General features: G+C 41.5%; 1 protein-coding gene across 4 annotated transcripts in view; it reads right to left on the bottom strand.

The window, feature by feature from the left end:
* pik3cb (phosphatidylinositol-4,5-bisphosphate 3-kinase, catalytic subunit beta) overlaps positions 1–24,716 on the bottom strand; it is a 105,708-nt gene that overhangs the window by 43,816 nt on the left and 37,176 nt on the right. For 3 of the 4 annotated variants that reach the window (XM_034198472.1, XM_034198469.1, XM_034198471.1), the window contains 3 exons: positions 18,700–18,895; positions 13,683–13,911; positions 4,979–5,196 (listed from right to left, as the gene is read on the bottom strand). In XM_034198472.1, coding sequence (XP_034054363.1) covers positions 4,979–5,196; positions 13,683–13,911; positions 18,700–18,895 — 643 coding nt within the window. Of the gene's footprint in view, positions 1–4,978; positions 5,197–13,682; positions 13,912–18,699; positions 18,896–22,313; positions 22,454–24,716 lie in introns of those variants that run through there. The other variant, XM_034198470.1, reaches the window with a different exon arrangement.

The following is a 24,716-nucleotide window of genomic DNA, read 5'->3' as shown; positions in this document are numbered from 1 at the left end:
TGTTACTTAATGTTTGTTCCTATAAACAAAAAAAGAAACACTCTTGGTGCCCTAATGGAGGCCGTGCTGCTGGATTAGGTAAATAAGTAAAGAGGAATGTTAAATAAAACTACAGAGAAAAGTTAATTGACCAGTTTTGATAGTTTATTTATAGTAAAAGTTATAGTTCCAACACTCACATATGTTCATGAGCGGCAGACACAAGCGACGAATTAAGAAAACTTGCAATATTTTATGGAAAAATTGTGGAAATTGTTGTTTTGAGCCTTTTAATTATGGAGATATCCTGCTTTTCTGGGTTTTAAATCAAATTAAAGTGAACATAGTTGGGTTTTAGACTGACATTTGAAGACATCTTCTTGGATTTTGAGACAAGGTGAGACATTTCACCTTTTTTCAACAATTTCTAGACAAAACGATTGATCATAAATCGGAAAAGCATTTGATATATAAAAATTGTGAGTTGCAGCACAGATGTTAAGAAAGCGGCATGATAGTAAAACACGATCTCGATAAACACACAAGACTAGATGAGATAAATGGAGAAACGGGAAGAAAAAAAAAATCTAATTAATTATTTATTTATTTTTTAACAATAATTTTTTTTTTTTTTATGGAATGAATACCTATAGTGATAATTAAATGTTGTACAATGATTTTTACAGTCTGGTACCTGAAAAAGGTTAAATGGCACTGATGGAACCAAATGTACCCAAATGTGCCCAAAGCTTAGTTTTTTTTGCTAAATCTCTCTAAAAAGGTCAATTCTCACTTGTTTTGCCTCAATCTTGATACAGGGTACTTATTATATGTTATACTTTGGATTCCTAAAGCTTTTAGGCTACTAACCCATCATTCAAGGGTGGTTTTCACTATAAGTAATGGGTTTTATTTGGGCGGAAACAAAAATGTACACTTTTTGACTATGTTCCATCTGGATTTACTCTGACACTGAAACATCTTTATTGATTCTGACACTTCTACATCCAACTCACAGATGTGACCTTGCTTTGATAAAAGAAATTATTCATATAACCCTTTTAGAAGTTAAGTTATAGTCCTTTGTTTTGGGCATGTCATTTTCGAGCCTGAAACCTGAAAAACAGGCTTGGGGCTTAAGAGGTTAATAACTGATTCGGGTCCCAATTGACAGATTACTAACACCTCAATAAAAAGCCTGCTTGTTTAAGAACAGAGTCACTGAGTTCAAGCACAAGTGATCATTTGGCCATATGTGCGTCTGTGGCTGAATGAAATCACGTGTGCACTGAAACGAGAGAGCATCATAGACTGTATATATAAAGGTTGAGTGTGCACGCGTCTCCAATGTCAGAAATGTCCCGCTGAGGCTTCACACTATGTATAGCTCAGCACTGACCCACTACCTAACATCACATTATAATTCCTGGAAGTTTAATATACATGTCATTCGTAAAGAACTAACAACACAAAATGGTTGCCGCTACATTAGGGAGCATCTATTAAACAAATGGCACTAAAATATCCTGTGGGTATTTAAGCTTTTTACATTTTTGAACACGATTGACATATTTCGACAGCATTATATTGTATGCTTTACCTGCTTTGACTCAACTGACTTACTACCGTAGGCATACTTCCTTAAGAAACATTTTTGCAACATGACATTTTGTGTCATGTTGTAAAAAGTGTATTGCAGTGTTTTTGCCATTACAACTAAAAGCTCAACTCAAACATAGGCTTCGATATAAACAGATAGCAAAGAGAGAGTCCTTGTTTCTGTTAGTGGGATTTGTACAAGATGTCCTTTAAGTAAGCTCAACATAAACATGCATACAGTCAACAGATAATCAATTGTCCGCATCGCTCTATACCAGGGGTGTCGAACTCAAATACAGAGTGGGCCAACATTACAAAATGGGTACTAGTCGAGGGCCGGACTGGTTCAATGTTTATTGCAGAACTTATTGAAATGAACTTATTGCACATATTAAACCTGGAACTAACAAAGCTTAAATTATAGCCTATAAAAACAACATTAAACATTAAATAATCAGTTGCATTCATTTCTTATGGCTCTATCTGCAGCTTTTCCAGAGTCATTTCTTATGATTACATTTTCCCACAAGCCAACAACAGCTTCAACAAAACTATTTCCCTCAAAGAGAAAACCTAACATGCCCTGTTGTCGTGAGAGAGAAAGAGTGCAGAAGGAAACATGCATTAAACTCAGTGAGCTGCTCTGTGAAGCTAGCTCAAGCCAGATACATGAGGTGCATCTCACTTCGGTTAAATGGATTCCTTGCGTCGCTTACTTGCGTCGTTTCCCTGTGACTAGTCCCTCCCACCAGGGAAGCATGGAGAGACGCAAGGAAACCACGAGAAGCAGGGAAATGAGTTTTAAGAGCAATGGGACGTCCTTTCCTCCGGAGCACAGCTGATCGTCTGACAGCAGCCAGATTAGTGCATGCGCTGTATCGTCCAATCAGTGAGCGATACACATTAAGGGGGCGGGGCGAGTGTCTGAGGATTTCACCGGAGGATGGTCTGGTAGTTCCTCGATTATCGCTCCTCCGTTATCACTACTCGATCCTCTGGCAAAAATAAAGCCACTGGGACGGTACTCAAGATGGTGCAGACAAATCAACTTCCGGTGATACTTCATACTTCAACTTCCATTTCCTCGCTGAGGCGCGAGGAAATGAAAAATAACCGAAGTGAGACGCACCCTTGGCATCTCATCTTGGGTGCAAGGTCATCAATGTTTGGGCTCAGGCTCTGAGCGGAGGAGACCCTCAGGATGGAGTGAAGGTGTGCGTGCAATATACCGGCGAGCCAGATCTAATAGGAATAAAAAATTATCCTGCGGGCCGAAATTAAATCCACGAGGGCCTGATTTGGCCCCCGGGCCTTGACTTTGACACATGTGTGCTCTAGAAACATCACTGTTGAGCCCTTTAAATCAGAGTATACACCTAAACCTCCGTCTGTGAGACCTGACTCTGCCTGGAATCAGAAAACAGGCTTTTTATTATCATGTCTATCATTAATCATTATTACACTGTTTGTCGAGTGGCTGCAAAGGATTGTTTATGACTCCTAACGTGTGCAATAACTCCCAACGTTTAAATGTTCTGTTTCATCTGCAACCACACAATATTGATATGTACATATTCACTGATTTGCGTTTATCTTCTACTACCGACATGTATTATCTTTGATTTACTTCTAATTCATGTGCAATGTCTTTTTATACATGCTGCTGTGGTGAAAAAAGAATCTCAAATTGGGATCAATAAATGATATCTTATTTTTATATTAAAAAATGGGTTAATCAGTTGGACTTTGAGAGACTTGGAAGAACATTTCCCGGACTAAACGATTAATCTTCAGGATAATTGGCTTATTATTGGATTTTTCCACGATGGTTTTAAATCTGATGACAGACCTTCAAAGCTATATTTAAAGCCCTCAATTCAAACTTATAATATGACATTTGGTGCAGCCATAAATGCTCACACTGCACCTTGGTCATATTTGCGTTGGAACAATAAATCACACCCGCACACTTCCTGTCTGTAGTTTCTCATTGTGTCTGACCTCCCAAACAAGACTTCCTGCCAAAGTCCACCTGAGCGTAGTGGCACAGATGGCCTGTCTTTGTGTACAGTGTGTGTGTGTGTGTGTGTGTGTGTGTGATGTTGATCAAAGCCGATATACACAGGTCTGCAGGGACACAACCATCTGTTTTATAATTAAATACTTTTATAACAGACGGAGACAGATGGATGGAGACGGTCGCAGAGTTTAAAGAAGGAAAGGAGAGTTGGTTTTAATCAGTGTGAGGGTCCCCTGAGCTGCCATGCTAATGTGTGTGTGGCATCATTTCTCTGATGGTTTTTGACCCACTTAAGTGTTGTCACATGACCATGTTGGAGCTGCCAACTGTGAGCAGAAGAAAGAGGCTGAGCTGCAGAGCACGGAGGAGTCACAGGGATCATTTTACTCAAACAGGGTCATTGTGTACCCAGATTTGTTGTTGTGAGTACAGGTTTATCAATGAAGGGGTTTTGGGTCAATTAGGACAATTATGGCTAAGATAAAAACAAAAAAAGGACACATAATTAGCCAGTATTCTTAGTAGGGATGTCACAAAATACAATCACCCTCTGTCTGAAACCAGATCCCAGTCTGCTCTGATTGGTTAGCTGGCCGGCTCTGTTGTGATTGGTCAACCGCTTAGAGATGTCCCGCCCCTCACATACAATGGGCATTTTTTGTGTGTAGGTGCGTGTGGTACAGTGTGTGTGTGTGTGTGTGTGTGTACTTTTAATACTTGTAAATGGGGGGGGGGATATATCCAGTCTCTGATAGTGTTACGTTATTATGAGAGTGCTCTCATACGTGTTTGATTCTGAAATTGTATATATTTATATAAATATATGTGTGTGTATGTGTGTGTGTGTGTGTGTGTGTGTGTGTCCGCATCTGTAGCCTGTTATTGTCTCATTATACCGCACTGTGAATGAATTAAAGTAAATATAGAAGTGGTCATGAACACACCTGTCCATCAGACAGAGGGCTGCTGTGCCTCCTGTCATCATTAATGGACGTCTCTTTAAAATGACCGCTCAGACGAGAGGAGTTCTCATTTCTCTAACCGCCTGCTGCTTCCCCTCCTCTCTCCTCGGTTCCCCTCCTCGGCTCCTCCGCTCGCATCTCCTGTGGGCGGGACTAAGTCTCGAGGATAGGAGTCGAGGAGGGGAATTAGAGAAATGGCCCAATGTGTTGGAGCGCTAGCCAATAGAAGCATGAGTGTGTATTTTATATCTACTCTACGCTATTTTTTGTTTATTTTTAAGTCTTTTACTGGTAACTGTATTCTGTGTGATATCAATGTTGTACTATGTCTTGTCTTTTTATGCTAATGCAAACATTTCCCAAATTGGGATCAATACAGTACTTCTTATCTTATCGTCCAACATGTGCAGCCCCTCACCTGAGACTGGTCCAGGTGGATGATGATCTTCAGGTCCACAGGCTCAGCGATGGCCGCCGCCCCAGCAGGGGGCTCCAGCTGGGGGGAGAAGCAGGCCTGCAGCCACTCGTTACAGCTCATCATCTGAACCTGCTGCATGCGCTCCTCACTGAGGCGGAACATCTTACTGCGGAAGTCCTTCACCTCCTGGTCGTTCATGGCGTCCAGCTCATGGAGACCTACGGGTGGAGAGGAAAGGACATTGTTATATATGTATCATGTTATTGTTCTCTGTTATCCTTTTGCCTCTATCTACTTGTCTTTCATCCTTTCTTTATAACTAATGCTGTTGATGTTTTGTGATTTTAAGGGTGTGTCTATTATCATCTGGCCCGGGGGCAACAGCTGGAAATTAGCAATGTTGGCTGAAGCTGCTCCATTTATGCACTAATGTACATTCCCAAAGATATTGAAGTGACTTTTATTTTGTACATATTGATTGTTGTGTTTTTTTATCTTAATGTGTGCATATGTATACATGTGTCTGTTAAATGTGTATATATAGGATATACATATTTTATACATATTTGTATTTTTTGTATTCGGGATTGTGGGAAACGGTATTTCGATCTCTCTGTCTGTACACACAAACCGAAAGATTGACAATAAAGTTGACTTTGATTTACTGTTTTTTGTGACAGTTGATCAATGGGGACTGTCCACGACACCATACACAAATAAACTAAACTCTAAAATGGAGTAACTGTCACTAAAATGTTATCCAGCCTAGGACAGCCTCTCCTCATTGAGATGCCTGTTTACTTCTGCGCATTGATACTCTAAAAAGAAAATAGTTCCCACATCAAACCGCTAAGAACAAGTCTGTGGAGATTCTTGAGTAACCAGGTCAAGATCTTTTGAAAGAATTATGTGAATTTCTTGACCTTTTCTTAAAGGTGGGGTATGTCATTTTGGAGAAACCAGCCCGAGTGCGCTAGAATTTGAAAGTACACAACTGAAACAAATCTGCCTCTTCCTTCAGACTTCCTCACAGAGCCCCTCCTCCAACACACACGAACGCGCACATGACCAATGAGGGCACGAGATAAGTGTGTGCACAGATGGAAGGCTGACAGGCAGGTAGGCCATCCAGTTACTTTAGCCATCTCAGATGATTGGTCGTGCTTTTTACAGCACCACGGCTTCCACAGATGACATATTTGTATGTATTTATTGTCAAAGCATTTAATATATTCATTGCTATCGGGATGTTAAGAGCATTCCATGGAATATAACAAAAAGTGTTTCTGAAGTGAATTATCTAACCCACCTTTAACTGTTTTATTAAATATTGCAGAGGCTTATGAAACGCCCCACTGTGACTCACAGAGCAACACTTGAGGAGTGACCTCATTTTCAAATGCCACTGGCCTGAAGTACACCGGTTATAATATGATTTTCCAACACTGTTGTGAATTAAGTGACAAGAAAAAAGATTTTCTGGAAAGAGACAATGTAGTTCAGTTTTTCAAATGTATTTATTTTGGCACTTTGAGCACCAACCATCAGGTCAGTGTCTTTAAAAAGCGAGGCATCTCTGAGGTAAATACCATGAACACTCCACAACGTACACCAACACAGTCTATATTAATATATAACACTTGAATTAAGAGGAACTACTGCGCTACTAGTAGTGCATCATGAACAAAAAAACATCAACACATAATAATCAGGAATCTTGTACTCAGGAGGCTCAGGTTGAGGCATGCGTTTCAAAATAAAAGTACCAGAGTTACGGGGTGTTTCTCAATGTCGAGGAAGGATGCTCCAGAGCCACTATTTCAAGGATGCTACGTCATCGAGTGCCGCCGAAGGACTGTTCCAATGTCTAGGCTCCTTGGAATTCTACCGAGGCCGGCGTCCTTCGTAGCGAGAAATTTCGAGGCTGCACATGTGTATCCTCCGCGGTCTTGAAATCCCCACAATGCTTTGCGCACGGACCAATTTCCCCAAATCTGTGGCGGAAAATGTAAGGCGGGGCCTCGCATATGACACAGACCTGCACACTTGCTCGCCTGTTCCACTCGTCGTTTTACGAATGCCAGGAAGGATTCTTGCCTCCCTTCTGAAGGAAGTGACTCGGAAGACATGTCCTACCAAGGAAGCGTCCTCGACATTGAGAAACACCCACGGTATCCCTCTAGAGGAAGCTCAAGAAGAGGCATGTTTAAAAAATGAAAGCACCAGAAAGTATTGTTACAGGAAGCTCACCAAAAGGCTTGTATTTCAAAAATAAAAGCCACATAGAGTGACTGTATAAAAAAAAAAAGAGGTACTCACTAAACTATCTTTAAATCATATATAGCCCTACAAGTAAGTGGAACAATATGTTTTTTTATTTTAGGATGAACTGTGCCTTCAAAACAAGTCAAGATCCTAATTTATTGGTGAACACAGAGCCCTTGCAGTTTAAAGAGCTCTCCAGTAGAAAGCCGCTTAGTGAAGGGTAACATGAATGAATGCAGGAGCTTTAGCAGTCATTACAAATGCACCAACACCTGTGCTACACTCGGCGCCACACACTCACCTAGTGGCTCTGAATGTGTAAAAGGGATTAAAGGCAGCAGACTCTCATGGGATTAAAGCCTCTTGATTTTAAAACAGCCGTTTGTCTCCGCTCCCTGTGGATGTGTTTTTATCAAAAGGGTCTCTTTGGTAGTGAAGACAACATGTTGACATTTCATGCCATTTAACATTCATATGACCCTGAGCTCTGGACCACATTATCTACACTGTGTGTGTGTGTGTGTGTGTGTGTGTGTGTGTGTGTGTGTGTGTGTGTGTGTGTGTGTGTGTGTGTGTGTGTGTGTGGTGTGTGTGTGTGTGTATGTGTGTATGTGTGTATGTGTGTGTGTTAGGGCTGAACGATTAATCGATTTTAAATCGAAATCGCGATTTTAAATGATGCGATTATCAAATCGCAAAGCCTGCGATTTTTTTTAACATTGTTTTCTTTCTTCTTGTGTGTCAGTCATCCACACCAATCAGAAGTGCTGTGCTCCACATGTACCAGCCATTATTAACCAATCAGAAGTGGCCCATGATAGAAGGTGATAGACAGATTGATCCAATCACCTGCCAAGTGCTTTTGAAAGTGCCTGCCCTTTCCAAATGGCTTCCAATGGAGCTTTAGATGGTTTGGTGAAACTAACCATCTGAGTCAGGTTAGTAATGCTCCATCACATGTTTCTATTACAGGGAGAGTCTTAAACTGAAGCTTCACTTTAAAGCAACCCAACGGAAGTTTCATGTAAGTTTAGTTCTTTCACTCGTAGCTCGGGCTGCGGGGGCGCTAGAGACGGGAGCACGTTGATACGACCTTCCTAGCCGGAGATATGGCCGCATTTTACAATAAACTTCCGTTGAGTCGCTTAAAAATAAATATCGCAATTCGAATCGCAATATTTGTCAGAAAAATCGCAATTAGATTTTTTTCCAAAATCGTGCAGCCCTAGTGCGTGTGTGTGTGTGTGTGACTGTACTTCTGTAGTGAGAGTGTGTAATCGTCACCTCACGAGGTTGTGTGTGTGTGTGTGTGTGTGTGTGACTGTACTTCTGTAGTGAGAGTATGTAATCGTCACCTCACGAGGTTGTGTGTGTGTATGTGTGTATGTGACTGTACTTCTGTAGTGAGAGTGTGTAATCGTCACCTCACGAGGTTGTGTGTATGTGGTATGTATGTTGTGTGTGACTGTACTTCTGTAGTGAGAGTGTGTAATCGTCACCTCACGAGGTTGTGTGTGTGTGTGTGTGTGTGTGTGTGTGTGACTGTACTTCTGTAGTGAGAGTGTGTAATCGTCACCTCACGAGGTTGTGTGTGTGTATGTGTGTATGTGACTGTACTTCTGTAGTGAGAGTGTGTAATCGTCACCTCACGAGGTTGTGTGTGTATGTGTGTGTGTGTGTGTGTGTGACTGTACTTCTGTAGTGAGAGTGTGTAATCGTCACCTCACGAGGTTGTGTGTGTGTGTGTGTGTGTGTGTATGTATGTGTGTGACTGTACTTCTGTAGTGAGAGTGTGTAATCGTCACCTCACAAGGTTGTGTGTGTGTGTGTGTGTGTGTGTGTGTGTGTGTGTGTGTGTGTGTGTGTGTGTGTGTGTGTGACTATCCAGACGCGCCTGTGGGGTTCCTTTTGAAAACACCACTTTACGCGGACAGAAGCCTTTAAAGCGATCACGTCAGACCAAAGTGGAGCCAGGAGGAAGAATATCAATATCGTCTGAGTCTCTTTCAATTAGCCTCAGAGCCGCTTCCCTCCCTCTTCAACTATCTGACTCTGCAGAGGTCTGATGTGACCCGAGGTGTCCCATCATCCTGGAGATCTGGGGTCAGAAGAGGGGGGAATGTGTCTGTTTGTTGCTACATAACATCGTGATACAGATAGTGGTGTGCATGCATGTATCATACTTCATAGCAAGTACTTATTATGCGTTCTTATTCTTTGGTATGGACTGTCCCTGAGATACTAGTTGTGCTACAAACACATGACATGCACAAAAAACATCAAAACATGCAGAACAATCGCAAATGATGTGCTCAGGATGAGGCATGTTTTTCAAAATAAAAGCACCACAGTTACGGTATCCTGTAAGGAAGCTCACGAGAGGATAGATTTTCAAATAAAAGCCCCAGAACGTTAAACATGTGAACAGAAAGCTCACGAAGAAGCATGTATTTCAAAATAAAAAGCCCCATATACTGTAGTAACTGTATCATAAAGGGAAGCTCAGAGCGAAGATTGTTTTTCAGAATAAGAGCCCCAGAAAGTTCCTTGATATATAAAATACTATGTTTGCTTTTCAAACGTCAGGAAATGAAAAGGAAAGCAACATCATCTTCACATTTCAGAAGGTGGAGCCAGCACATTTTGAGCACAAAGACTACAATTATGTTTCAATTTAAAATGTAAAATTTATTTTCTATCAATAAACTAATCTTCTCTGCAGTTCTTACTCGTTTTAAATCCAGGCTGAGGAGCTTTCTTTTTGCAGCTGCCTTATATTAAATCAAATAACTATTCATACTTTACACTGCACTTTCACTCTTGTTTCTTATACCAGTCTTTAGCTTGCTTTAATTGTATTTACTTTGCTTTTTAATTGGCTGCTTTTAAAGCACTTTGAATTGCTTCGTGTTCAAATGAGCTATATAAATACACTTGCCTTGCAACTATAATAAGGACTGGGATACATGATACGCAGTCTAACTTAAGATCTTCAGAGTCATGTTCTCCTCTTACACACAGACACATATGGGGGAAAAAGGGATTTCTACAAATGTTGAATCACCTCAGCGCACCGGGGCTTTCCCACTGATGGACCCAGCAGAGATAATACAAAGTGACAGGGGATAGAAGACATGTCAGAGGCACGTCCAGTCGATGCTCACGCCTCTCAGTCAGAGAGCCGCTGACAGGAGCCAGCTGCAGATGGACCGCCGCTTTTTTTTTTTTTTAAGTTGCCGGAGAATGTGCTGAGTAGCAGAGAAACTCAGGAGGAGGCGCTCACGGCTTGTTTCAGTGTGTGGGGAAAGATTTACTGCCTCACTTACCAACTGCTAAGTGCCTTTTTTATTGGGAATGTCAAACAGGGACAATAGACGAATCAATCGGGGGGGGGGGGGGGGTAATGTGCGTGAGAGCTCCTGTGATATAATGCTACTTTGAGTTAAAGGGAAAGTCTTAAAGGTGATGCACGGGGAGGAAATGTGGAGCATCTGTACGGAGAATAATGAAGACGAAGGAGAACTGGATGTGATGTCTAACACACTGAAGGTTTGAACACAATCACGTTATATGGCAGCATCCATCCTGACAAACTGTCCTCAGGTCTGCTGATTGAACAGATTTTTAGCCTCGTCATGAACGTTTAACACATGAGGTGATAGCTAGAGATGAAGATGGATATCAAAGGTGTTCCTATCTTCCTGGTGTGATCTAAAGTCTGTGATTCCTATATTATTAAAAGGAGATTCTAATATAGAAAATATGCCTAAAGTCTGATGTTTTAATATCTAAATGTTGGTTTGTATTAGGGCCGTCACTCGATTCAAATATTGAATTAATCGCACACTTTTTACCTGATCTAAGTGTACCTTAAAGGGATATTTGTTCAATGTTTTACACTCTTATCAACATGGTTGTGGATGAATAGGACGGCTTTATACAAAATGTATGTTTATTATTATTATTGCTATCCAAAAGAAAGAAAAATGTAAGTTAATTTAATAATTCATCAGGTAATCGGCCTGCAAGCCACAAACCAAGACAAGTGCATTTACATAGTACACTCTTGAGGTACTTAGACTTTACCTGAATATATTAAGTTCATGCTATTTTATACTTCTTCTCCACTACATGTGAGAACCCAATATTGTACCTTTTCTACTCCTACATTTATCAGACAGATTTAGTAACTTTACAGATTCAGATTGTTAGCCAATAAGTAATCTGTTAATCATTAAACATTGACTCATAAAATTACAGGTTAAGACATCCAGCAACTTGTTATTATTGCGCTAACTTTGACAGCTCTCGTTTAGTAACAGGTTGCTCTTTCTTGGAAATGATTCCTTACCCGCAGAGGTGGGAAGTAGTGGAGTACAAATACTTTGTTACTGTACTTATGTACATTTTTCTGGTATCAGTACTTTACTCTACTACTTATCTTTCTGACGACTTTCTACTTCTTACATGTTGAACACAAATACCTGTACTTTCTACTTCTCACATGTTGAACTCAAATACCTGTACTTTCTACTTCTTACATGTTGAACACAAATACCTGTACTTTCTACTTCTCACATGTTGAACACAATACTGTACTTTCTACTTCTTACATGTTGAACTCAAATACCTGTACTTTCTACTTCTTACATGTTGAACACAAATACCTGTACTTTCTTACGTCTCACATGTTGAACGACAAGATACCTGTACTTTCTACTTCTCACATGTTGAAACACAAATACCTGTACTTTTCTACTTCTTACATGTTGAACACAAATACCTGTACTTCTTCACTTCTAATGTTGAACCAAATAACCGTACTTTTACTTTTACATGTTGAACTCAATACCTGTACTTTCTACTTCTTCACATGTTGAACACAAACACCTGTACTTTCTACTTCTTACATGTTGAACCCAAATACCTGTACTTTCTACTTCTCACATGTTTGAACACACATACCTGTACTTTCTCTTCTTACCTGTTGAAACTACATAAATACCTGTACTTCTACTTCTCACATGTTGAACACAAATACCTGTACTTTCTACTTCTTACATGTTGAACCCAATACCTGTACTTTCTACTTCTTACATGTTGAACACAAATACCTGTACTTTCTACTTCTTACATGTTGAACCCTAATACCTGTACTTTCTACTTCTTACATGTTGAACACAAATACCTGTACTTTCTACTTCTTACATGTTGAACCCAAATACCTGTACTTTCTACTTCTTACATGTTGAACACAAATACCTGTACTTTCTACTTCTTACATGTTGAACCCTAATACCTGTACTTTCTACTTCTTACATGTTGAACACAAATACCTGTACTTTCTACTTCTTACATGTTGAACTCAAATACCTGTACTTTCTACTTCTTACATGTTGAACACAAATACCTGTACTTTCTACTTCTTACATGTTGAACTCAAATACCTGTACTTTCTACTTCTTACATGTTGAACTCAAATACCTGTACTTTCTACTTCTTACATGTTGAACACAAATACCTGTACTTTCTACTTCTTACATGTTGAACTCAAATACCTGTACTTTCTACTTCTTACATGTTGAACTCAAATACCTGTACTTTCTACTTCTTACATGTTGAACCCAAATACCTGTACTTTCTACTTCTCACATGTTGAACTCAAATACCTGTACTTTCTACTTCTCTCATGTTGAACTCAAATACCTGTACTTTCTACTTCTTACATGTTGAACTCAAATACCTGTACTTTCTACTTCTTACATGTTGAACACAAATACCTGTACTTTCTACTTCTTACATGTTGAACTCAAATACCTGTACTTTCTACTTCTTACATGTTGAACCCAAATACCTGTACTTTCTACTTCTCTCATGTTGAACTCAAATACCTGTACTTTCTACTTCTTACATGTTGAACTCAAATACCTGTACTTTCTACTTCTCTCATGTTGAACTCAAATACCTGTACTTTCTACTTCTCACATGTTGAACCCAAATACCTGTACTTTCTACTTCTCTCATTTTCCAAACAGCTGGTTCCTTTAGTCTGAATGTGTGTTTGATGCGTGATCATTATTCTTTAGAGTCATTGCGTGCCTATTGATTTGAACACGATCCGTGTATCCATCATTTCCTGGTCTTCTCTAAAGAAGAGGGACCAATGGAAACGTTGTCATGTTGCCGTTGTTCAGCATGGAAACATTCATTAGCTAACAACGACATTATTGTTCTATTAATATAAAGGGAGGTCAGGTACTCTTTAAAACAGCTGCTAGTTATGGGTACTTTTTACTGAAGTACATTTCAAATTCTCTTTACTTTGACTTGAGTAAAGAGTTTAGTCAGTACTTCTACTTTCACCACAGTATTTTGAAACACGAGTATCTGTACTTCTACTCGAGTAAAGGATGTGTGCACTTTTGCCTTCTCTGCTTACCCTTGCCGATGAGAACGCCGATCTTGGAGTCCAGTAGTGTCTCCGCTCGGCCACAGTTGCGCGTCACCAGCTTGAGGACCGGCAGGAAGGGCCGGACGTCGCAGAGCCGGCGAGTTTCGTCCTCCAGCTCCTCGTGCACCGCCGCCTGGTTCACGCACTCGAACATGTGGCTCTCCATCTCGCCCAACGAGGGAAACAGAGGGAACGACTGAGCCTGCTTCCATAAGAGCTGCAAGACGAAGGCCAATTAGTAAGAAAATCAAAATGACTCATGATTATTTTTCAGTATTCTCATTGTGAGAATATTTAGTGTCGATCCTATACATTTGTATTGGTAAAGCATCAATGGTCAATATAACGTTACAATAACGATAGAGGAATTGTGTCACAAATATTGTAATTATTCTCTTCATATCACCCAGCCCTTAGTTAGAGAGGACGTATTATCCTACTGTGACATGTCTCCATGCTTTAATGTTCAAAAAACTCTTTATACTGCCTGTGCTGCAGCACCTCTTTTCACCCTCTGTCTGAATCCAGAGCCCAGTGTGCTCTGATTGGTTATCTGGCCGGCTCTGTTGTGATTGGACAACCGTTAGAGATGTCCCGCCCCTTAACCCGTACAATGTGTTGGAGCGCTAGCCAATAGAAGTGCAAGTGTTACATAGTGATGTCACTATGTTACAGAAGTAAACAAAGGAGTCCAATGGAGGCCTAGTTCCTGTGCCTATGCCGCTGTATCCCTGTTGCTACAAGGTCTTTTATTGAACAATTTTACTTGTGTTTATAAAAATGACACCTAATTTCCCCCAAGGATTAATAAAGTATTTTTGATTGATTGATGACACACTTAAGGAAAGGGAAAACCCACTGAAAGCACAACAGGGCCTCTTTACAGAACAGAACTCCTCCTAATCGGCTCCAAATCCACCCTCAGCAAGGTCACTAACATAACTCTCACCATCGATGGCACCATTGTTTCCCCCTCCAATCAGGCACGCAACCTTGGCGTAATCTTTGACCCCACCCTCTCCCTCGAACCTCACATCCGCCAAACCTCATTTTTCCACCTCCGCAATATTGCAAAAATCCTACCCTCTCTCACCCGCCCCGCAGCCGAACGACTAATCCATGCCTTCATTTCCTCCCGCCTCGACTACTACAACTCACTTCTTTACGGCATCAGCACTACATCCCTCAACGGGTTCAAAATGCAGCTGCACGTCTCCTCACGCATACCAAATCATGGCATCACATCACCCCAGTCCTCAAAGACCTCCATTGGCTTCCTGTCTCCCATCGCATCAACTACAACATTCTGGTCCTCACCTACAAAGCCCTCCACCATCTGGCCCTCCCTTATCTCACAAACCTTCTCACTCCTTATCAACCTCCACGGTCCCTCAGATCCACCACAGCTGGACTCCTATCCATTCCCACATCCACACTCTGCAGCTTTGGGGACAGAGCCTTCTCAGTGGCAGCTCCTAGGCTCTGGAATTCCCTCCCCCAAGATCTCCGTGACTTTGAGTCCCTCACAGTCTTTCAGTCCCGCCTCAAAACACATCTTTTCAACTCTGTAAGCCCCCCCCCCTCTCAATCAACTTCCTCTTGACTGCCTTTTTATTTTGTACATACTTGTTTGCCTGTCCTTGTTTGTCTACCCTCCCTCATACTGTAAAGCGTCTTTGAGTTGTGAAAAGCGCTATATAAATAAAATGCATCATCCTCATCTTTAACCCATGAGTAGTGAAATATAGGTTAGCCAAAACAGATACCTAACAAGAACATAAACGGCGCAAAGATGTAATATATTGACGAAAGTGTAGGTTTCAGACCTGACTCACAGCACCATGACACAGCTGCTGTGTGAGCCAATCAGGAAGTGACTAACATGAATCACTGACCCAGCGATCACAGGGCTGGAGTCAGGTTCACTTGTTTGTCTGAGGTTTATCTGCAGTGTTCTGGAAAAAAGGACACATTTGCCCTCCAAACAAATATCTCCTTCTCCAGGAAACCTTGTGATTCTGTGTTATCGCACCACAGAAGTGAATTACCGACAAACCTGCTTGTGATGTAGAATAGAATTTGGAGGGATGAACCCCTCTGTAATGGTCACACTGCAGAGCACACAGCACACAGCGACATGTGTTCTCTGCTTTTAACCCATCCTAGTACCAGGAGTTTGTACTAGGAGCAGAGGGCAGCTATTGTACAGCGCCCGGGAAGCAATGGGAGTGAGGGGGGAAGGGGGGTGCCTTTCTCAAGGGCACCACGGCAGGGCAGGAGGTGAACTGGGACCTCTCCAAGTAGCAGTCCACACTCTATATTTTAGGTCTGTCGGGGACTTGAACCGGCGACCCTACGGCTCCCAGTCCAATCCCCTACTGACTGAGCCACTGCTCTCAGACGTTAAAAGCCCTCTTGACTGAACACTAATGTGGATTTATCAATGATAACTGTCAGTTAAAACCTTAAAACCTTTCCGGGGAAAACGGGTCTTAATTAGCGTGAATGAAAAACAGTCATTCATAAAGTCGTCCTCCTTGGATTTTTGATGATAATTGAAAAAGGACATCCCTCTGTTGGAGGGGCAAAGGATTATTTTCGGAGTATTGAAGATCGTTTCCCTGACATCGGCGGTGCCTGCGACAGGACAACACGGAACGTGCGCGATTTGGACGCGATGAGCACCAGAGCCTCGCAGCGGCGAAACTGAGGCTCCGTGGTAAACTGTGGTAACATGAAGGATCCGAAACAGCCGGCGCTTTAAGAGAGCCGAGCCAAATGATCCGGCTCGCTAACGTAAAAAGACAGTATCTATAAGGGACGGCTCAAGTCAAAATTCAAGCACCCCCCCCCCCCGAGGGGTGGACGCCCTCTCAGCCCTGAGCATCAGCAGAGACCTCATCCTATACTTCCACGAAGAGCGAAAAAACATTATTTCTAAGTATCTGTCGGCCAAGTGACTAGTTTCTTTGTTATTAAGAACAGCATCCTCAGGCTTTCTTTAATAGTTCCTGTCTGGGGAAAACATGTTTGTGCAGTGAATAAATGCAGGTCATGTTTTCTTAAAAAGTGCTAAACATCAGCTGTGAGAAGTTTGTACACCGAGTAACTGGGGAAACAAATACCTTCCATTGTTGTGTGTATAACACGAGATATAAACTTAGTTTTAAGGCTCTATTAAGGGGTTTTCCATTCCTGTAGTTTGTTTAATAGCTTTTTGAGCATCTAAATGGCCTGAAACGCCTCCATTGGACTCCTTTGTTTACTTCAACAACATAGTGACATCACTAAGTAACAGTCGCTCTTCCATTGGCTATCGCTCCGACACATTGTACGTGATAGAGATGTCCCGCCCCCTTAGCCTAAGTGGTTGACCAATCACAACAGAGCCAGCCAGCTAATCAATCAGAGCAGACTGGGCTCTGGTTCCAGACAGAGGGTGAAAAGAGGTGCTGCAGCACAGACAGTATGAGAACATTAAAGAGCTTTTTGAACATTAAAGCATGGAGACAATATATAATGCTGATTTCTCCTGTTTAAAAAAAAAAGGAAGTCTGTGCCGGGGTTGAGTAGTGTCCTCAAAAGACTTTTGACTCATCAAGTGTGTGATTTCTGAACTCTGCTAAACTAAATGAGCTGCAGTCATGCGTGACGTCATGAGCTATTAATGTGCTGAAAAGAATCACCAACAAAACACACAAAGCCAGCCACCTCCGACAAAACAGGCGTTAGATAATGTCTGACTGACCAGCTGTGTGTGTGTGTGTGTGTGTGTGTGTGTGTGTGTGTGTGTGTGTGGGTGTGTGTGGGTGGGGTGGGGGTGGTGTGTGGGTGGGGTGTGGGTGGGTGGGGGGGGGGGGTGGATGTGTTGGTGTGTGTGTGTATGGGGGGTGTGGAGTGTGTGTGTGTGTGTATGGGGTTGATGTGTGGGGGGGTGTGGTGGGTGGGGGGTGTGGGTGTGGTGTGTTGCGGGGGTGTGTGTGGGTGTGGTGTGTGCTGTGGGTGGGGTGTGTATGGGTGTGGGGTATGGTGTGTATAGGGGTGTTCTGTGGGGGGTTGAGTGGGTGGTGTAGTGGGTGTGTGTATGTGGTATGGTGTGTGTGTGGGTGGGTGTGGGTGTGTGTATGTGTGGTGTGGGTGTGTGTGTGTATGTGTGGGTATGTGTGTGAGTGTGGGTGTGTGTGTGGGTGGGTGTGTGTGTGTGTGTGTATGTGTATGTGGGTGTATGTGTGGATGTGTGTATGGTGGTTGTGTGTGTGTGTGTGTTGGTGGTTGTGGTTGTGTGTGTGTGTGTGGTGGGTGTGTGGTGAGGTGTGGTGTGTGTGTGTGTGTGGGTGTATGTGTGTGTGTGTCTGTGTGTGTGTGTGTGTGTGTGGTGTGTGTGTGTGTGTGTGTGTGTGTGTGGTGTGTGTGTGTGTGGGCTGTAGACTTGAGTTTTTTCTAATTAGTCAGGCCACGAGGCATGTAATGAAAATTATAAACAAGCATATATATTGAATCTCCTTGAAGTAAAATTAAAGTGGATTTTATTAGAATGTATTTATTATCAGTTGTGTTGTAACGACCCAGATTTAAGGCATTTGACAGATTACACAAACTCAAGGTAACAATAGACAGTTTCTCTAGACTAAAACAAACATTTTCAAGGTTTTTGGTTTGTACTTTTATGATATTTCTTTAGCGTTTTCATTTTCTGGTATTGTGTTGTTGCTCTGGCCCCTATGGGTGACTTTATTGGATTCCCACCTTGAGCCCTAAAACGTTTTTTTTTATTATTTCCGCACATTTTGGAACTTGTTTATAATAAAGTTTGTAATTGTCTCGTCTTGATGTTGCACTGGATAACACACAAGAGAGATTTTCTTCCTCACAATCTGTGCTATCTGCCCTCCTGCTTCAACTTACTCTGCTTTCCTGTACTTTGTCTGTAATAATATTGAATTAGTGGCGATAAAAAAAGGCCTTGCCTAAGTACAAACATGTGTAGAAAGCCCATTTTAGTCACCAGTTTGATGTGCTGGATGGTGGCCTCTCGTGGGACGTCCAGCTGGATGTAGATGCCGGTGGGCAGCAGGAAGTCCACAGAGATGTGGTCCAACGCGTGGCCGGCCAGCGGCGAGTGGGCCGCCCATATGTCCAGGAGGTCTGTCATTGCAGGAGGCATGGCAAGAGGCAGCAAACACCACCTCAACCATAAGGACCTGGAGGACAGAGCAGAGAGAGAGCTCACATTAACAAGTGTATAGAATACAAAATAAATAAAAATAATAAATCATATCAATAAATAAAAATAAAAATAAATAAGTTAGTTAAAATAAATAAATACAAATAATAATAAACAAGTTAGTTAAAATAAAAAAAATAAAAAAAGTTAGTTAAAATAAAAAATAAAAATAATAATAAATAAGTTAGATTAAATAAATAAAAATAATAATAAATAAGTTAGATTAAATAAATAAAAATAATAATAAATAAGTTTGTTAAAAATGTATGAATACAAATAATAATAAGAAATAAGACAAACATAATGGATGTAAAAAATAAATAACTAAATCTAAAAATAATAAATTAACTAATAATAACAACAAAAAGGTCAATAAAAGGGGAATATTACAAATTATTAAAGTCTTCAGTCTTCTTTTAAAAACGAGCTTGCCTCTCTAATATTTTGGCTAGGGTTTTTCACAATTTGAGACTGGGATACATGTTTGTGTGTATTGTATTAAAAAGATTCATCGATAGATGCTTTCATAGTTATATATACAGATGCATTTGTTATCAGAAGGTCTTTCTGATGATTGAAAAGTAGTTCTGGGAAAACTGAAAGTAAGCACAGAGAAAACCATTATAGCTCGGATTGAAAGAAATTCAGAGCTAATAGGAAGCATTTAAATGTTATCTTCCTCTTCAACATACAATGAACAGAGGCAACCTAAAGGCAAACACGCCTTCCCGTGCCGTCATGGCTGATAACACTTTCTTGGAAAGTCTGCAGCTCAGGGTGCTGAGCCAGAGAGCAGCGGGTCACAGATCAGAAGACAGTGCGTCTATAATTCAGGGCGTTTTCAGTTAGTTTAAAGAAAATAGCACCAGATTTCACTTCATGATTCTTTATAATTGGTGCATATTTTACATAAAGCTGTATGGAAAGCAGCAGAAAGGCTAAGAACACTTTAATATCTGTTCTTCTATTTTAATCATTATAATAAATAACATATTTATTAAAATGTATTTATTAGCAGGGGTGCACATAACTGGTACGCATGCGCGGCAAACATCTGAAATGAGTACCGTCCCTTGTTTCACTAAGCGTACCGGCGGACTTGGGAAGCATTTCCATCGGACGACAGAGCCAGTTTTCTGTGACTTATCTCCCTCACCCTCTCAGACTTTCAGTTGCGCGCGCTACTAAAGAGAAGCGCTACCATGGAAACCAAACAATGGTGCAGCTGTATTAAAGTCCGAGTGGAAACAGTCGTGAGTAAATCTGATTTTGTCAGAAATTGGGAGAAATGCGGGAGAAATATAACCCCGGGAGGAAACCGGGAGAGGGCAATGAAATCGGGAGTCTCCCGCGAAAATCGGGAGGGTTGGCAAGTATTACTACACCCCCACACATAACCTTGCGTGGGCAGCCCTGAGTACCAAACATTGTCTCCTGGTACTCATTTGAGTAACTCACTAAGAAAGTTATGTGTACCCCTGTTTGTTAGGATAAACCAGAGCCATATAATAGCTATATGGCGCTGGGATAAACCCCTTGAGATGCACCATCTTGTCTTCAACGGGGTCCCGACAAAACGTCAAACCAGTCTGTTAGATTAAATGCATGAAATAATACATACAATCCTTACAATTATAGGCTCTTATTTTATATTTCTATTCCTCTTAATGTGTTCATGTACGCACCGTTATACACTAGGGCTGTACCCGAATATTCGTTCGTTGGAGTACTATTCGAGTTTCAATTTCGTTATTCGGATATTCGTTGTGTTTTTTCCCCGTTTTTTATTTTATTTATTGAATTTATTGAACTCTCCAATATCAACGTAAGAGCTTGTGCCTCTTCGGGGGGTGCTAACACTTAACCATTATCGTTTAGTTTCTCCGTCTTTATATGTAGATATTACTTTTCTCCGTTAATCTCCGTCAAATTGTTTCCAAAGCAACAACAACTTCCTGTCAACAGCGCTACCTCTCCTTCAAAATAAAAGCATGTCCATAAATAGGAAGCCGAGCCAAATTACACCTAAGACATATACAACTGCAATGAAAGTAACAAACACAATGCGATATCCTTTTCAATTTCAAAGAACACAAAAATAAAGTGAAAGTGATTCAGTGATTGTTATCCCTGCAGCACTGAGTCCAGTAGGAGATGGGGGAGTTTGACTTGGATTAGGGCCAGTGCTCAGAGGAATGCCCACTAAGCAAACGGAACAAAAGGTCAGCCTGCCCATCATCACACAAGCTGCTCCCCCAGCAGAGAACACACACACACACACACACACACACTCACACTCAAAATGCATGCGTAAAAGTGCAGGCAAATGCATCGTAAACCCTGACCACACAGAGGAAATACTCACACTTAAAGATGGATAATGCATGCGTAGAGAAAATGCTTACATGTACGCACCAAATACTGCAGTGGTAATTATCATGTATACGAGGAGGGGGTTAGCTTTCCACTGTTCTTCTCTACAGAGGTTAGTGTGCATGTAAATGGTCTGCAAAGGCTAAAAGCCCCGTGTTCCCTCCAGAGGGAGTTTCTCTCCCTCACACAAACACCCTTTTGAACATTAAAGGTTGCTGATTGGCTAATGGTTACACAAGACAAAACATCGTTATGACATCATAAAGTGGCCAAAATCTGATCAGCTCATTTTCAGACAGGTTTTTATAGAAATGGATCAAAAAGAGAGAGAATCTTTGTTCCTGAAACTTTCAGAGTCTCTTTCCACAGAGGGGACACATGTTGATGTAGAAGAGACATGAAGAAGAGGGGACACATGTTGATGTAGAAGAGACATGAAGAAGAGGGGGACACATGTTGATGTAGAAGAGACATGAAGAAGAGGGGACACATGTTGATGTAGAAGAGACATGAAGAAGAGGGGACACATGTTGATGTAGAAGAGACATGAAGAAGAGGGGACACATGTTGATGTAGAAGAGACATGAAGAAGAGGGGACACATGTTGATGTAGAAGAGACATGAAGAAGAGGGGACACATGTTGATGTAGAAGAGACATGAAGAAGAGGGGACACATGTTGATGTAGAAGAGACATGGAGAAGAGGGGACACATGTTGATGTAGAAGAGACATGAAGAAGTGGATTTTGCATGACCTTTTAAAAACATGGAAACACGTCACAGTGGAGGCGTAAAATACAAGAAAATGAACCTGAAAACGAGCAGAAATAGGGCCTCTTTAAAATCCCCATGCTGAGTAAACCTGCAATCTAATGACGGATAACAAACGCACACATGTGGAGTCATAAACACACGCATGTTAACTGCAGTAAGTGGCTCCCAGCTGCCCACAGCCTGGTTTCCATTTGGGCTGGACCACAGCTGTGCCCTCACACCACTTCCACCTTCCTATTTCTCATTACCTTGGTCCTCAAGTGACCGGGGAGCATTAACTCTTCCACTCGGCCGCAGGTCCATCTCCATTTCGCCCTCGATCCGCACATTAAAAATGACAGCCCTGATTGCCTCTAATGGGCTTTCCCCTCTACGGTAAGTGCTCGGCTTCCAGCAGATGAGACGCTGCAGGACGGAAATATCTGCATTAGGAGCCAGGATCTCAGACACAGAACATCATCAAGAATGCAACTGGACACGAGATAGCATGCGTTTCTGTGTGCCGTTTAAATAATAATACATAACATGTACATAGTGCTCTGCCCAGTGCTCAAAGACGCTTTACAAGCAAATATGAGAAACAAATTAAACATCTATTAGTGGAAGAAGTACTCATATCTTTCACTTAAGCAAAAAGTAGTTATATAACAATGTTAACTAGATCCAATCGTTTTTTATTATTCTCTTTTGCTCCTGTCCTGATTTTTTCTTTTGACTGTATATCATGTTGTTTGTTTGCCCTGTAACCATATCATTTACTAAAATGCAAAAATAGAGAACTGTGAATGGTAAAAACAAATGGAGTAAAAATATGAAGATGTGGAAATATTCAAAAATAGCAACACAAATAATTTTTTTACGCAGATTACTTGACTAAATATACTTAGTTACTTTTCACCACTGACTTTTTTGTGACGTGTGCAACAAGGGGTGACAGTCTTAGGCAGTTTAACAGGAAATGAGGGCTGTGCAATTAATTGAAATCGTGATCTGGACTAATGCGATATTCACATTGCAGGAATATGTAATAAAACTGTATTTTTAATGAAGTATTGTGGATCTGCAGAAATATCCAAGTCTACAAATTGTTAACGACACATAAGAAACCTATTGTTTTGATACAAAATATATGTGTTTTTCAATGATATTAAGAATGGTGGTTTAAAATTATCAATCCCTCCAATATATTGAATCAAATGAATTGCAAAATCAGTCAAATAATAACGATTATTCATTTTACTCCACATGGTGCAGCCCCACAGACAACCATATGATGCTTGAGACACACACACACTGATAGGCGGCAACAGCACAATAAAGCAGTCAGAAGAACAGACAATGGCGAGTCGTAGCGTCACAGAGGTGCGCGGTTACACACATGAAAGGTAACACGACACCATGCATGTCTGTTAGATGCAGCGACGACTCATATGAACAGTTGTTTCATTACACACACACACACACACACACACACACACACACACACACACACACACACACACACACACACACACACACACACACACACACACACACACACACACACACACACACACCACACACACACACACACACACACACACACACACACACACACACACACACACACACACACACACACACACACACACACACACACACACACACACACACACACACACACACACACACACACACACACACACACACACACACACACACACACACACACACACACACACACACACACACACACACACACACACACACACACACACACACACACACACACACACACACACACACATAAACACACACACCACACCACACACACACACATGTGAGCAGGGTTATGTGGTGGCAGACGGCCAGAGGTCAGGTTTCAGCGGGAGGATCAGAGGAGGTTTTGCAGGATCAGGAGAAAGAGAGAGTTTCATGTGACAACAAACAGCCGATTGCAGAAGTTAACAAAGTGTCGCGGCTCGCAGGCACACTTTGAGGACGCTCGGGTTTGAAGGGCAGGCATTCGAGCCCTCTGACATGTGCTTTGTCTTTCTTCTGTGGCAACCGAAGCAGATTTGTAATGTATGCAACGGTTACAGAATCGGTTATCCAATGCCTTGGTTGTAACTTAGGGTCTACATTTTCGGTATGAAAGCAATTCGTTGTTGTTGCCTTCACACGGTCACATTCCAAACCGCTCTGGGTGTATTCTTAGGATCATTTTCACTTTATTTTTTAAGTGTATACACATTTTTTTATTGCTACCAATTTGTTTCCTTAATTTATTTTGTAGATTTGTCTTTCCTTTTTTTTTAAACTGCTCTGTTACTATTCTGAGGAAGATTCGTAAACACATTTTTTATCTCTCATTTTAATGAACTTTAAACAATTTCTTCATATATTTTGAAGACTTTTCTTAACCATTTTTTTCACAGCTTTGTTACTATTATATCCATCCATCTTCTCCCGCTTATCCGTGGTCGGGTCGCGGGGGTAGCAGTTCCAGCAGAGAGCCCCAAACGTTCTTTTCCCTGGCGACATCAACCAGCTCTGACTGGGGGGTCCCAAGGCGCTCCCAGGCCAGCGAAGAGATATAATCCCTCCACCTGGTCCTAGGCCCCTTGGTCTCTTCCCAGCTGGACGTGCCTGGAACACCTCCCTAGGGAGGC

This window comes from Gymnodraco acuticeps, unplaced genomic scaffold (genome assembly GCF_902827175.1).
Source record: "Gymnodraco acuticeps unplaced genomic scaffold, fGymAcu1.1, whole genome shotgun sequence".
NCBI lineage: Eukaryota > Metazoa > Chordata > Actinopteri > Perciformes > Bathydraconidae > Gymnodraco > Gymnodraco acuticeps.
This window is presented reverse-complemented; position numbering and strand designations above follow the sequence as displayed.